This window comes from Montipora capricornis, chromosome 3 (assembly GCF_036669925.1).
Source record: "Montipora capricornis isolate CH-2021 chromosome 3, ASM3666992v2, whole genome shotgun sequence".
NCBI lineage: Eukaryota > Metazoa > Cnidaria > Anthozoa > Scleractinia > Acroporidae > Montipora > Montipora capricornis.
This window is the reverse complement of record NC_090885.1, coordinates 69,179,970-69,194,969: the sequence shown is the minus strand read 5'-3', so window position 1 is coordinate 69,194,969 and position 15,000 is coordinate 69,179,970. Positions and strand designations below refer to the sequence as shown.

Genomic DNA, 15,000 nt, shown 5'->3' with positions numbered 1-15,000 from the left:
CGGCTGGCAATCGACCCTATGCAGTATCTGGGTATCATTGTAACATGGTTTATGGCATTTTCAGCGAATAGAAAACAGAATTCTAACATGAACTGTCAAAGTAGCAGCAAATCTCTAAAATCTCTACCATTTTGGTTTATAATTGCCAAATGTTCCTTTTCTTTAAGGAGCGCTTAAACTCGATGTATCAGAATAAACTAGGAAACAAATTTATCGCGGAAGCTCTCCGCTTTTTGAATCGCTCTTACGTTTTTTTTAAGGAACTAAGACACTAGAAAATAAACGCGCGAGAGATTTGGCAGTCACATGGTGACACAAACGAAAAATGATGAAAAAAAAAAAGGCCTTAGAATACTAGCTAAACACTACATAAACTTACATAAAGGTAATCGGAGGTACCGAATCCACCAGCAGCAATATCGTAATCTTTCATGCCTGCACCATTACCCATTGTGCTGAAACCCACTCCGCACCAACCAATGTTCATGCACTTCATTTTAAAGTACAACATTCCAGTAGTGCCGTTGTAGGCCCATTTCAACTCGAAAGACCTATCGGAAGACATGAGGCTCACGTAGCGCATCATCCCGTCGGGCATGGTTGTCGACGGTGATGAGCCGTCACCGCCACCGCCACACTCACCGAGAACGGAACCGTCAGCGGCGCACGCCATCGCAATCAGGTTGTATTGAACTGTCGAGGATATTCTGCCTCTTTTCGAGTGTTGCGGAAACGACGAGCTAGTGATATCAGCATCGTGCATAGCGTACATAACCCAGACTGTAGTATTGTGCTGAAAATTAAATGAAAAACGATGTCAGAGAATACTGAAAGAGATGTTCCATGATAACTGGAAGGGGAATTAAATGAAGAGGTGTTGCATGCAGTTGACTCGGGGATACCGTATGTACTCGAACAAGCGCCACCCTCGAATAACCGCCACGTTTGGGACAAAAAGTCAAATAAGGGCCGCCCCTAAATAAGCGCCGTGGTCCCAATGCGGCGCTTATTCTTATTCGAGGAATTTCGTCAAATTAAAGAAAACACTAAAAAGTCCCTCTAACTAAGAATGGGAATGGCAAATTTATTTGCATCAAAACCGATCTTCTTCAGTTCAAAATAATTGTATTCCACTGCTTGTCCATTAAGTAAAATGCCATAAGAGTCAAATGGTGACTATCAAAAGAAGTTTCTGTTAATCTCCGTACAGAAATACTTCTCAATTGAAGCTAGGATCCTCGCAGTTATGAACGCAATTCTTGCGATTGCGTAAAGAAGCCTGAAAAATTCAGGGCTTCAACGGGGATTAAACCCGTGACCTCGCGATACCGGTCCAACGGTCTAACCAACTGAGCTATGAAGCCACTGACGTTGGGAGCTGCGAGGATCATAGCTTCACTTGATTTCCCTCAGTTCATATATGATGCATTTCATATATCATTTCATCGTTGATTCATTCCTCAAGGGAACATTAGAACCCACAAATGACCAGCTCCCAACGTCAGTGACTTCATAGCTCAGTTGTTGCGTCGCACGGGTATCGCGAGGTCACGAGTTCAAACCCCGTTGAAGTCCTGAAATTTTCAGGCTTCTTTACCCAATTGCAAAAATTGCATTCATAACTGCGAGGATCATAGCTTCACTTGATTTCATATCCGCAGTTCAAATCTGATGCATTTCTTATATCATTTTATCGTAGAAATATTTCTGTTTGGCGTCTAATTTTTAAATAAGCGCCGCCCTCGAACTAGGGCCACATTTGAGGGGCGCTTATTCGAGTAAGTACGGTTCTCGGAAAGTTTGCAGCCGAGTCGAACCTACGACCTTCCGCGTGATGGACTATGGTAATAATGCTCCATTTCGACAATTTTAGATGTTGGCGGCAGTATCCAACGAGGCTCCTATAGCGAAGTGGTACTGGAGCATCCGAAACAGTGATCGGAAGATCGTGGAAATTTTGAGTTTAGAAACTCGAAGTGTTGAATTTACAAACTCGAAATTTGTGTTTACAAACTCGAAATTTTGTGTTCATATCCTCGAAATTTCGAGTTTAGAAACTCGAAATTTTGCGTTAACAAAATTGAAATTTCGAGTTTGGAAACTGGTCAGTGTAAAATGCAGATTAATGTTATAATTTAACTGTTATAAAAGCCCAAACCCTTTAGAAGTGCTAACAGTTAAGCCTAAATATTGTTTTGTGCCTCAGTAATTAGGCCTAAGGTTAGCACTTCTGACGGGTTTGGCCTTTTTGAACAGTTAAATTATAACCTTAGTCTTTATTTTAACCCTTGTTTGCAGTCTGCATTTTACTGCGACCGTGAATTTAAAAACTCGAAATTTCGAGTTTGTGAACGCAAAATTTATTATTTCTTAACTCAAAATTTCGAGTCTAGAAATTGTAAATTTTGCATTCACAAACTCGAAATTTCGAGTTTGTAAACTCACGGTCACAGTAAATTATTGCGTATATTCCCCGCAACAACTCCAATTTCAGTCGGAAATTCTCTAAATTTCGAAAAAACAAACAAAGATGTCCCTTTCGTAGCTTGCGTATGTTCCTTTTTTTTTTTACTACTCGTCAGTCTTAGGTCCAGGTCCACACGAATTCGGATATTTTCTTAATCCGCAGCTTTTTCTTTGCGGATTCGGCTTCCGTCCACACGTATCCGGCGAATCCGCAAGTCTCCAGAGTGGAAAGTTTTGAATACGCAAAGGATGTGGAATTGTGTGGCCGGTCGAATCCGGAAATCCAATGACATTACAAACTCAGATATAGTCTTCAGTTTTTACCACGTAAATATTTAATATGGCCACTGCACGAAATCTAAATGTTATCCTTTTTCCTGTTGCCAACTCGCTTTGCCTGATGACGCATGCTCTGTTGACAATAGTTACAGAGGAGTCCTGGATACTAGAACGAACCCGGATACGTGCGGACGAGGAAATTCGATTTGAATACCGGTACGTTACGTGTGGACGGGGCCTCACAGAGAGGTTGGCCAAATTATTGCGAACAAAGAAAAGAAAACCTCGCGCACACTTGTCTCTTGATCTTACCGTGAATTGAACATCCTTCATATCACTAGTAGTTGCTGGCCTCTTAAAGTCCACCATGGTATATCCGCCCGTTTGGTTGACAGATTGAATGGTCAGGTCTTGCTGTGCATCTTTTTGTGGAATTCCCAAACCAGCACTCCAGTAGTCCTGTCCAAACGACAAGGAAAAATTCTTAGCAAAAACAAAAAGGACAGAGAAAATGCACAGTTCACTGTGTACGCGTTTGTTGTGAGCATCTCAATATGATCGCAATTTCCTTGAATATAAAAAACAGTGTACTGAAGCAAAACTAGTGGGATGGAATGGAAATGAGTCGTTTCAAACCTCTTTCACCTGTTTATTCCCTTATTTTAACCATTGAAAATTGTATTTGTTTACTCCAAGAATTAGGTTCGGCACATTAGAAGTTCGACGTGTGACTTAATCATTTGGGTCGAACCAAATAGGTATTTGTCGGCATATGTGGATGACGAAAGCAGCGTTACAAAGGAGAAAACAAAAAAAGGCTACTAACAACAAACGAGGTCTCATCAGAAACAAAAGAGATCCGAGGAACAAACGAATCGTTTGCGCGAACGCAAAATTGAGAATTGGTAGTTACATGTCATTTCAATTTGCATCAGAAGACCGACTCGCTCATTCTAATATTAAGTATTTTGTAACGTGTGGAAGGGGTGTTCTCCCGCATATCTCGGATGCGTCTCGATTGCGTGATTTCTTTGGTGAACAAAAAACAAATTAGCTTTCTGTTCTGCTTCTTTTCCTTGTCCATCAACATTTTTACATTTCACCGTACAGTTGTTATCTCTTAGTCCTATCTGTGCGAGGACTTTCAGTGCAATAATACAGGGGATTGTTATCGGAATCGATAAACGTGACGTCAATGCTGCCGTTGTTTTGTTTACTGTGAAATTTATTTACAATTCATGATAAGACAATTGTGTATATAGCATCAAAAGCGGATCATTTAGTTGACGGGAAACAGCCGCGGAAAATAATTGTGTGGTTGTTCGTTTGTGATCTCCTTGGGGTAAAACGTAGAAAATAGAGAATTATAAAAGCAAAAGCTGATGAACCTGTCTTCTTGAAGTACAATAGGAGTTCAAACAGGGCGTTTTTAACATGTGGATATTGACCATATACAGGAAAGGTTAATGGTACAATATCTCATTAAAAACCGCCGAAGGTCTAATTTGCCGTTTTAAAAGATTTGCAGAGTCCAGGTTGCACGCAACCGGCTGCCCTTTGTTTAGCAAAACAAGAGACCAGCTTTTCAACCGTTAATTTGACACATATATTCAATGATTGATGTCGAATGTGTTAATCGGTGAGAAAACAAATGTCAATGCCTCCCCCTGAACGAGATTTGTTGAATCAACATGGCAAGATGTATCGATTCATTTGAAGCAATGGATTCTTCACCGTCCTCACCGCGGAATATAGCGGAAGTCGCAGAACCTTCTAGCGCTGAGGTCCAGTTTTATTTTCGATTCACTCGCTTTCCGATATCTCGCACAAGAAACGATTGATGACAATGTTCGAACGGGAAATATTGGCCACAAAATTAAAATAAAACGAACAAAGTTAGGGGCCGATTACATGAGCCGGTTAGGCGGGCTGGCTCGTTTAGTCGAGATCCTGGCACGTCTGAGAAATATACCAAAAATCAAGTTTGCGATTACATGGAAAAATTTCAGCTCGGTTAGCCGAGATCCCGGCTAACCGGGATGAGATTGTTCCATGTGATCGCGTTCCCCGGGAAAGCCTTGTTAGCCGGGCCAGCGATTTCTAACCACATTACTCCACTTTAGAGAAAAATGGCGCACTGAATATTCGTTTATATTGGGTTGCCGTATGGCAATCCCAGTCCAAAAATGGATGGCATTTGTTCGGTGTTTTTTTTTTTCTTCCGTGTCGGTAGATTTCTCAGGTGGACACAGTAGAATCATTAACTTAGCCTGCAATGGCGTCGAAAGTCATGTAACGCGAATGGCGTTTTACTGGATCCTTTAACAAAATATACCCTTATGGAGCTCAATAATGGAAAGTCAGTTGGATAAACTACGCAGGCGGTGAAAACCAACACCTGGAATCTCAAAAGCGACGAGTAATGGACTTCGACAACAATCTGTCCCCCGTCGAACAGAAATCAAAGTGAGCTGCATTTCTAAAATAATATTTACCAAGTGTGCTTTTATGTAGAACACTGAAACCAAATGGAAAATTCTCTGGTAACTTATGGGTTCAACAAAGACAGAGAACGAATCGAACACCTTAAGTGGATCTGTGATCAACTCTGCACAGTCTTCAGGTAAAAAAAAATTGGAAATGTGACAGCCAAGAATTATTTGAAAGAAAGCTTGTCGTCTATTTTGTGCGTCATTATTCAAGGAAAAGGTTCTTCATGGAAACGGTTTGACCCTGAAATTTTAGTTTGTTGTAATATTGCACATATTTGACACGACTGAGTTTTTTCCCTTCACGCACGCAATAATAGCAAATATGTTGTTTGTTTCAAAAAAATGTTCGCTGGAAAAGGTGGCCTTTATGAATTCATCATGTTTTATGATATGTGTGCTGGATAGTTTTTATGGCAATAGAAAAGCATTTTCTTGTTATTCAAGGAAAATGTTCTTTAGGAAAGGGTTTGAACCTGAAGTACATGGTAATTTGACACGATTGAGTTTCTTGTCTTCACGCACGCAATGAAATAGGAAGAGGTTTTCGCCTCTAAGAGCAAATATGTTGTTTGTTTCAAAAAATTGCTCACTGGAAAAGGTGGCCTTTATGAATTCATCATGTTTTGTAATATGCGAGTTTAACTGGATAGTTTTTATGGCAATAGTAAAGCATTTTCGTGTCAAAATGATGTTAGCGTTTTTGTGATGTGCTAACTTAATTAAATATAAATATAAATTCTTCCTCGTGAGTTTGTTATTCTCGTTGACCAGCAATGGAAAGTCATTGCAACGCGAATGGCGTTTTAGTGCATCTTATGTTGTTTGTTTCAATAAAATGTTTCGCTGGAAAAGGATTCTGTGTTATTTTCTGCCTTTGTGAATTAATGGGTTCACACTAGGCACTAGGCACTAGGCACTAGGCACTAGTCACGATCCATTTTAGCGAAGAAGTTGAGATCAAAATGAGACCGAGAAGCCTTAAAATCGCTGTAATTGCGACTGTTGTCTGTTTATTAAATTTACAAAGGTTGAGAGAGTAAGTGAGTGACAGGCCTGCACGGACTCCTGGTGTGGTTTTGGCGGTCGCCTCGCATGATAGCCTTACAGTTAAATTTTTGATCTAACAAGCGCATCCTTAAGAGATTTACTTCTTTTGTACGATATTATCGGTGGTTTCAAATAAATTGTTTTCAGCAAAGGCTGGTTTTGTATTAGACTCCACGATTTTGAAATTTTTTTGCTATCAGGTTTCTTAAGTCAGCCTTAAGTCATGTTTGAAACAGACTTAAGAACTGCTTAGTTCGTTTGAGTTTGCCGACAGTAAGACAGAAACACGCTTCTGTGACTTAGCGGTTCACACCTGTCATTTTGACTAAGTCGACTTAAGAGATTACTAAGTCAGACTTAGTGGTCTAATGTGAACCCAACAAGTATCATGTTGTGTATTGAATTTTCGAGCTTAAGGTTGAAACGTGATACGGGAGGATATTTTTAGTATAATTCTGTAAGCAGGAAAGGTTTCATGAAAATAAACAGGTCTGTTGGAAGCGTGCTTGAGTTTCAACAAAATGGGCCCCAAAATCAGCAAAAAATTGTGACGCCGGTGAATAATAAAGTAGCTGCTATTTCCAAAATGATGGAATTACCTGGTGATAAATAACCTCGTCTTGGAGAGTAAATTTTTGACTTTGCAGAAACAATGGTGGGCGATTGTGATCTTTGTTTTGAATTCGCTCATTCATTTATTTATTGGGTTCACACTAGGCACTAAGTCTGTCTTAGCCTAAGTCAAGCCAAGTTACCCTAAGTCCGCTTAAGCGTTCAGACATATCTAGAAAACAAATTCTTTCCGTGCAAAGCTGTCATTGTTTTGTTAAAAAATAGATTATTTGATTCCGTTAATTGATTCCTTGATTGACATTTGATTACCTTAAGATTAGTAACATTATTAAGACCGGATAACACGAGAAAAGTTCACTTTTTCTGGGACGTTTTGCCAGCGGATCTATGCTAACCTGTTTGTTCACCAACCTGTTTTTATATTTCTGCTAACCTGTGGTACCGAAGTTTGAGGACTGTTTAATCTACTGGATATCGTCACAGAAGTAAGTGATCGATGATGTGAGATCTGTTGAAATTAAGCGCCGTAGTCCGTATTTCATTGCAGTTCATAGAAGCTGAAATTATGTAATATTTTTCTTTGTAGATCGAATAAAAAGAAATTAAGAAAATTATACAATTTGAGTAATCCAGTGGATTATTAACCATTTTCCCCTGGAACATTGCATTCGATTTCTTGTCAACTGTTGGGCCGAGGGAGAATTGGTTCTGCACGCACGTGGTGTGAAACAATGGAAACAGAATTAAAGGAAGCAAAGAAGTTACGAAGGAACGCGAAAGCAGCTCTTACAAGATGTGGCAAGAAGTTAACAAGCCTACTTGAAGTTGAAAGACCAGAAAGTGAGGTAAGAGATGCTCTAAACGAAGTCAAAGAAGCATTTAGCAATTTAGTGACGAAGCATGAAGAATACACCAAAATGATTGACGATGATGAACAGTTTGAAGAGACTGAGAACTGGATGTCTGAATGTCAAGAAAACATTTTAAGGCAGGAAATAAAGGCAAATTTGTATTTGGATAGTTTGGTCAAGACGAAAACGAAATTGAAAGAAAATGGCCAACAACATGAGATCGGAACCTCAAGTATTCAGTTATCAGAACAAAACGTGTCTTCCGATGATGGTTCTATTGAGAGCGGTGAAAATACCAATCCCACAGTTCCTGTGGTTATTAATTCCGACACCCATGCAAGTGTTAATAATGACAGCCTTCAATCAGTAATTCCCAGCGGTATTTCCTGTAATTTCAAGATTGAAAAACCAATGTTGCCAAAGTTTTCCGGTGATGTCAGAGAGTATGTTATTTTTAAAGCAGATTTTAAACACGCAATTGAAGCTAAGTACTCAAATCGAGACGCAATCACCTTCCTGCGGTCATGTCTCCAAGGAAAGCCTCTTGATTTGATAAAAGGAATTGGAACAGATTACAAGGCTGCATGGGAGTATTTAGATTCTATATATGGAGATCCGAGATTTGTTTCAGACACGATAACTCAAGATATAGTTAAGTTTCGTGCACTGCAAAATGGCGAAGATGCAAGATTTTGTGATTTGGTGCATTTAGTCAAAAGGTGTCATAACACGTTAAAGGAAGTAGGTGTTCCCGGTGACATGAACAACAATCACATGCTGTCTATTATTGAACAAAAGATGTGTGCGGACGACCGCAAGGTTTGGTCTAGAGATCTGGAGCGAGAGGGAAAGATTGCCACGCTTCAAGGTCTAATGGAATGGATGACAGTGGAGATGAAATCGCGTATGCGCGCAACAGCTCCACTCAGAACTGGTGCAAGTAACAGTCGTTCAGTGCATCACGTGCGAACCGAAGGCAGCGTTAGAGGTAATTCAACATGGCACAAATGTTGGTTATGTCATACATCCGCTCACTGGCCAGATCAATGTCCGCGGTTTGCCGCAATGGGCGTAGATGAAAGAATCAAAACCGCCAAAGAGAATCACGTCTGTTTCGGGTGTTTGAAAAGAGCCGGTAGAGAGCACAGATTGGAAAATTGCAGCCGTAAGCAACGCTGTGCCAAGACAGAGAGAGGAGAACAGTGCCAACACTTCCATCATCCGCTTTTGCATAAGAGTAATGCGATCAGAGCGGGAATAGCAGCATTTACGGAAAATCAAGAAGCACTTCTGCCTGTAATTTCCGCAAACATTTGTGGCCAAAACGGAGTCTACAAACGAGGCAATATTCTTCTCGATACCGGAGCACAAGTCAGTTTGATTCGCAACGACACAGCTGAAGTGTTAGGGCTGAAGGGGAAGGATACGTCAGTAACCATAACTAAAGTTGGAGGTGAAGAGGAAACAATGAAAACGAAGGAGTATCGAGTCCCAGTGAATTCTTTGGACGACACCCGGAAGTATTCGGTAAAGGCCATTGGAATCCCCAGTATTGGCGATGATATTACCGCAGTTCAAACGTCCAAGCTTGCAGACCTTCTTTGTGTACCAAACGAAAAGATTCATCGAGGAAAAGGGCAGATTGACATGCTGATTGGAATAGACCATGCTCATATTCATACGGGTCAAACGAAGCAAGTTGGACAACTTGTAGCCAGAAAGACGCCCCTTGGGTGGGTGGTGTTCGGAGGTTCCACCGAAACGCTTTCATCAAGCAGTCGAATACTCTTTGTTAAGTTATCAATGCCAGTTGACCTAACAGACTTCTGGACAACAGAGACCATGGGAGTTCAAGTGAAACCATGCGTATGTGACGCCGATAAGCTGAGTCAGGTAGAAAAGGAGGAAGCTGAAGTGCTAAGCAATTCTTGCAAGAAAGTTGGAGCGCAGTGGATGATTCCTTACCCGTGACATTAAAGCGATTAGAAGGAACAGAGCGTCGCCTGAAGTCCAGTCCAGATCAAGGCGAGTCCTATGACAAACAAATGAAAGAAATGCTCGAAATGAACTTCTGCAGAAAGCTATCGCAAGAAGATATGGAAAATGTCGAGGATCCAGTCCACTACATTCCACACCATGCAGTTTTGAGACCGGAAAGCAAAAGTACACCCGTACGAATAGTGTTCAACTCTTCGTCTGTCTTTCAAGGTCACAAGCTCAATGACTACTGGATGAAAGGCCCAGACCTACTGAACAGTTTATTTGGTCTGCTGCTAAGGTTTAGAGAAAAGGAAGTTGCCTTACTCGGAGACATCTCCAAGATGTATCATCGAATATTGATTCCAGTTTAAGATCAGCATGTCCACCGATTCTTATGGCGAAATTTAGAAACCCATCGAGAACCTGGTGTTTACGTCAAAACGGTGCTGACGATAAGCCTGCTCCAGCAATGGCACAAACAGCTCTAAAGAAAACCGCTAAAGAAAACGCGTCCGGCTATCCAGAAGCAGCAGAAGTTCTCCAGAAGAACACATATATGGATAACATTTGTGACTCCGTCAACACAGTCACCGAAGCGAAACAACTGGCCAAAGACCTTGATATTATTTTGAAGACAGGTGGCTTCAATGTTAAAGGTTGGATTTCAAACAAATCACTTGAAGACCATATGCAGAGTGAGAAGCCAACAGAAATGGCGGTCTTCAGAGGAAATGTTGCTGAGAAGGTCCTTGAAATGGCATGGAATAACCAAGCCGACACACTCACGTTCAACGTCGACTCTGATGCGATAAATCACGTGATTGGAGGTGGACAACTTTCGTCGAAGGGAAAGCTAACAAAGAGGGTTTTGCTCAGTCAAGTCGCTCGAATTTATGATTCCCTTGGTCTCGCAGCTGCTTTCCTTATCAGGGCAAAGATCGGATTACAAGAGCTATGGCAAGCCGGAGTTGATTGGGACGAAGATGCCCCGCCAGCTGTTAGTGAAAAGTGGAAAGATTTATTCAGAGAAATGAAGGAGTTAAGTAGGGTCGAGTTTCCCCGCAGTTTAACTCGTGCCGATGCAGAAGAGCCTCCTATGCTTTGCATATTTTCCGACGCATCCCAGTACGCCTTTGGAGCTTGCGCTTACAGCCGACAGAGGATTAATGATGACCAGTATCAAGTCAGGCTAATTGCAGCGAAGTCACGGGTAGCACCTTTAAAGCAGCTAAGCATACCCCGACTGGAACTACAAGCAGCAGTTTTGGCGTCTAGATTAGCTAAGACTATTCAAGAAGAATCACGAATGAAATTCCAAGCCGTCAAGTTCTTCACGAACAGCACAATAACCCTTGCTTGGATACAGAATCCGTCACGCAATTTCAAGCCATTCGTGTCTGTGCGAGTTGGAGAAATTCAAAGTAACGCTGACCCTAGTGAATGGAAACACACCCCGGGTGAGGAAAATGTCGCTGATGATATTTCTAGAGGAATTTATGTAGGAGATCTGATCGGGAGATGGAGCAATGGACCAGAGTTTTTGCAAAAGCCAGAGGAGCTTTGGCGACAAGAGGTAGCAAAACCTGTTTCAGAGAAACATTTGGAGCTTCGAGAAAACAAGACAGTTTGTGAAGTGAAGAAGATAGATAAAGCCATCGACCCGAAACATTTTTCAAGTTGGAAGAACCTGATTCGAGTGACGGCCCGTATTCAAAGGCTGGCCAACAAGATACGCTTAAGAAGACACACCCAAACGGGAAAAGAAGGGCCGCTTGTACCAGAGGAATTAGAAAAAGCTGAACGCTTCTGGATCAAGGAATCCCAGAATCGAAGCCCCTGCACAGGCGAATCAAGAAAGGGGAATTCAGGAGCTTGAGTCCCTTTGTTGACGGACAGGGTGTAGTCAGAGTTGGAGGAAGAGTTGATCAAGCAGTTGTAGCATATGAAACTAGGCACCTGGTGCTTCTTCCAAGTGATCATTGGATCTCAATGTTAATGACAAGGCACGTGCATCAACAGGGACACAGTGGAGTGGCTGCTGCGACCGCCAAGATTAGAGCGAAGTATTGGATCCTAAAGGCAATGAAGTTGAGCAAGTCAATCAAGTTCAAATGTGGGTTCTGTAAAGAAATGGCACATGAGACCGAAACACAGTTAATGGCAAATTTACCAGCACTTCGATTAGCCCCATACACTCCACCATTTTACTACACGGCATGTGACCACTTCGGGCCTTACAGCGTCAAGGTAGGACGAAACAAGACAGCGAAGCACTACGGTGTGGTGTTTACATGCTTGAACACAAGGGCAGTACATGTGGAGATGGCCGTTGACTGTTCTACCATGGAGTTTTTGCAAGTTCTCCGTAGATTTTTTGCGATTCGCGGTCAACCTGCAGTGATGATAAGTGATAACGGTTCACAGTTTGTCGGTGCGGAGAGGGAGCTGGGTGAAATGGTACGAGGTTTGAGCCGAGAAGAGATTCAAAATTTTTGCGCAGAGAAAGGCAAGCTGCCCCTCATCAAAATGGCTGCGCAGAAGAGCTCGTGAAGACTTGCAAGAACGCTCTAAAGCGGGCCATTGGCAGTCAATTGCTAACACCATTCGAGTTGTACACGGTGTTTCTAGAGGTAGCCAATCTTGTTAATCAACGGCCAATCGGAAGGATTCCAAACGACCCTGATAATGGCAAGTACATATACCCTTATGATATTCTCCTTGGACGAGCGTCATCTGAAGTACCACAAGGACCATTCAAAGAAACACAAAATCCGCGCCACAGAGTTGAGTTTCTCCAGAAAATCGTTGATTCATTCTGGAAGCGTTGGAATCGAGACGTTTTTCCATCCCTAGTACCGAGGAAGCAGTGGCAAATTGAACGACGAAACGTGAAAGTCAACGACATCGTTACAGTGGCTGATAGTAATGCCGTTCGAGGCAAGTGGTGCACAGGCAGAATCATGGAAGTCTACCCAGGACCGGACGGTCGAGTACGAAACGTCAAAATCAAGACGTCGACTGGCGTCTACAGTCGTCCTGTTACTAAAATTTCTGTGATTTGTCCTGCGGAAGAAGAGTGAAGAGACAGTATACAAGCGTAATTTTTAAGAGACTGCGTGTAGGATGAGGACTACGCCCTCAACGGGGCGGAGAATGTTTTGTTAAAAAATAGATTATTTGATTCTGTTAATTGATTCCTTGATTGACATTTGATTACCTTAAGATTAGTAACATTATTAAGACCGGATAACACGAGAAAAGTTCACTTTTTCTGGGATGTTTTGCCAACGGATCTATGCTAACCTGTTTGTTCACCAACCTGTTTTTATATTTCTGCTAACCTGTGGTACCGAAGTTTGAGGACTGTTTAATCTACTGGATATCGTCACAGGAGTAAGTGATCGATGATGTGAGATCTGTTGAAATTAAGCGCCGTAGTCCGTATTTCATTGTAGTTCATAGAAGCTGAAATTATGTAATATTTTCCTTTGTAGATCGAATAAAAAGAAATTAAGAAAATTATACGATTTGAGTAATCCAGTGGATTATTAGCCATTTTCCCCCGGAACAGTCATCATGAACAATAAAAATAGCAGATAAGGTAACTAACATCATAAATGTGGTGAGGTAGTCACGCCGGATCCATTTTAGCGAAGAAGTTGAGATAAAAATGAGACCGAGAAGCCGTAAAATCACTGTAATTGCGACTGCTGTCTGTTTATTAAATTTAAAAAGGTTGATCAGCCAAATAACCTTACAAAACCTTATGTTCCTTCGTGGAAGAATGATGGAAGATTTTGTCCAAGAGAGTAAAAGCCTGCATTTTCTGACCGCCCTACTTTGGAGCATTCACCGAAGACGAGGTAATTTTCGGCACATACGAAGAAGAGCGCGGTGGCCAAGACCGCAGAACTGGTTTAATGTAATGCTAGCATCACCTCGGCTGAATGTTCTTTGGAAACCAAACTTTCGAATGGAACGTGAAAAGTTTGACGTGCTTTGCCGAATTCTATCTGATAGGGGTGGCGAATGGTAAATGCGAGGCTTTGCGAGACGGCGAGACCAGCGTTTTTCTTTGCGTGCCCGAGACATTTTGACTTTTTAGATTGCGAGACTGAGACTTCAAAGTGCTTAATACCTTCATACAAAAAACGAGACTGCGAGACGCACATAACCGCTCAAAAAACGAGACTGCGAGACCCGTGAAATTCGATTAAAATTTTGCGAGACCCAGAGTTTTTGAAGAACCATTCGCCACCCCTTCTGATAAAACCCACGATTTTGAAATTTTTTTGCTATCAGTTTTATTAAGTCAGCCTTAAGTCATGTTTGAAACAGACTTAAGAACTGCTTAGGTCGTTTGAGTTTGCCGACACTAAGACAGAAATCACGCTTCTGTGACTTAGCGGTTCACACCTGTCATTTTGACTAAGTCGACTTAAGAGATTATCAAGTCAAACTTAGTGGTCTAATGTGAACCCAACAATTGTCAAACTTTATAACACTTGACAGAAAAAGAAACTTACGAAAACCCGGTATCTTGCCATCATTTGACACAGATGCTTCACTGTTTGGCAAGTAAGCATGCCGCGGTAACTTACTAGTAATCACGGCGCCCGCTGAATTCCGGCGATGTCACTTTCGATTTTGCGATTTATTTGTGCAGCCAAAACGTACAATAACAAAATTGAACGTAGCAAAAATCTCCCAAAATGTTTGTCGCTGATCGTAACTGTTTATATTCTATATTCATGGTTCAAAATTAATGTTGTTTTCATGTCGTAAATATGTTATTCTCGAGCGACCGCCCTGGAAACTTCCTTCTGCTCTTTCTAAAAACTGTGTATCAATATTTATTTACTTTTCCATCCATATTTGTTTTTGCATAAAGCACGCTAACAAAATCTGTACCTTGCTAAGTTTGCATTTGTTAGCGTTAATAGTATTTTCGGACCAATGCTTCTGTTTTACGAAGGCGTATATGTTTTTGGTCACCCATCCAGACACTAATCCCGCCGGAGAGGGCTTAACTGTAGTAAACTTTATTATTACAAAGCTGTCAGATGCTCAGAGGGCACGCTTAAACTTGTGGTGAAAAGAAGTTGTGAGGGAACTTGAAAATTATCAACATGTCAGCCCAGAAGCCCAGAAGCCAATGTTTCTATATAAGGCCTATAGAGCGTTTCTACGTGACGTCACGGCGGCCATGTTGTTGTTCCGAAACAAAGGAATGGCGGCCATGATGGTGTATAAAACTAATCCTCTGGAATTTGAACTCTATTTTTATGCAAAGGATGCATGAGTGTTTTGGA

General features: G+C 41.5%; 3 protein-coding genes across 3 annotated transcripts; all 3 read left to right on the top strand.

The window, feature by feature from the left end:
• Positions 1-7,588: 7,588 nt before the first annotated feature.
• Positions 7,589-9,991, top strand: LOC138042962 (uncharacterized). The gene has a single exon (XM_068889049.1). It carries the CDS (start codon positions 7,589-7,591, stop codon positions 9,677-9,679), a length of 2,091 nt encoding a protein of 696 aa, XP_068745150.1. The 3' UTR covers positions 9,680-9,991.
• Positions 9,992-10,157: 166 nt separating this feature from the next.
• On the top strand, positions 10,158-11,564 carry LOC138040750 (uncharacterized). Its single transcript, XM_068886425.1, has one exon. It carries the CDS (start codon positions 10,158-10,160, stop codon positions 11,562-11,564), a length of 1,407 nt encoding a protein of 468 aa, XP_068742526.1.
• A 119-nt stretch (positions 11,565-11,683) lies between these two features.
• On the top strand, positions 11,684-12,768 carry LOC138040749 (uncharacterized). The gene is made up of 2 exons (XM_068886424.1): positions 11,684-12,152; positions 12,317-12,768. Exons 1-2 carry the CDS (start codon positions 11,684-11,686, stop codon positions 12,766-12,768), a joined length of 921 nt encoding a protein of 306 aa, XP_068742525.1.
• Positions 12,769-15,000: the final 2,232 nt, after the last annotated feature.

Excerpts from the sequence above, each read along its gene's own strand:
- LOC138042962 (XM_068889049.1), top strand. The coding sequence starts at position 7,589 with ATGGAAACAGAATTAAAGGAAGCAAAGAAGTTACGAAGGAACGCGAAA.
- LOC138040749 (XM_068886424.1), top strand. The coding sequence starts at position 11,684 with ATGACAAGGCACGTGCATCAACAGGGACACAGTGGAGTGGCTGCTGCG. Across the intron at positions 12,153-12,316 it reads GCTGGGTGAAATGGTACGAG|AGGTAGCCAATCTTGTTAAT; the intron begins GTTTGAGCCGAG and ends CGGTGTTTCTAG.
- LOC138040750 (XM_068886425.1), top strand. The coding sequence starts at position 10,158 with ATGGCACAAACAGCTCTAAAGAAAACCGCTAAAGAAAACGCGTCCGGC.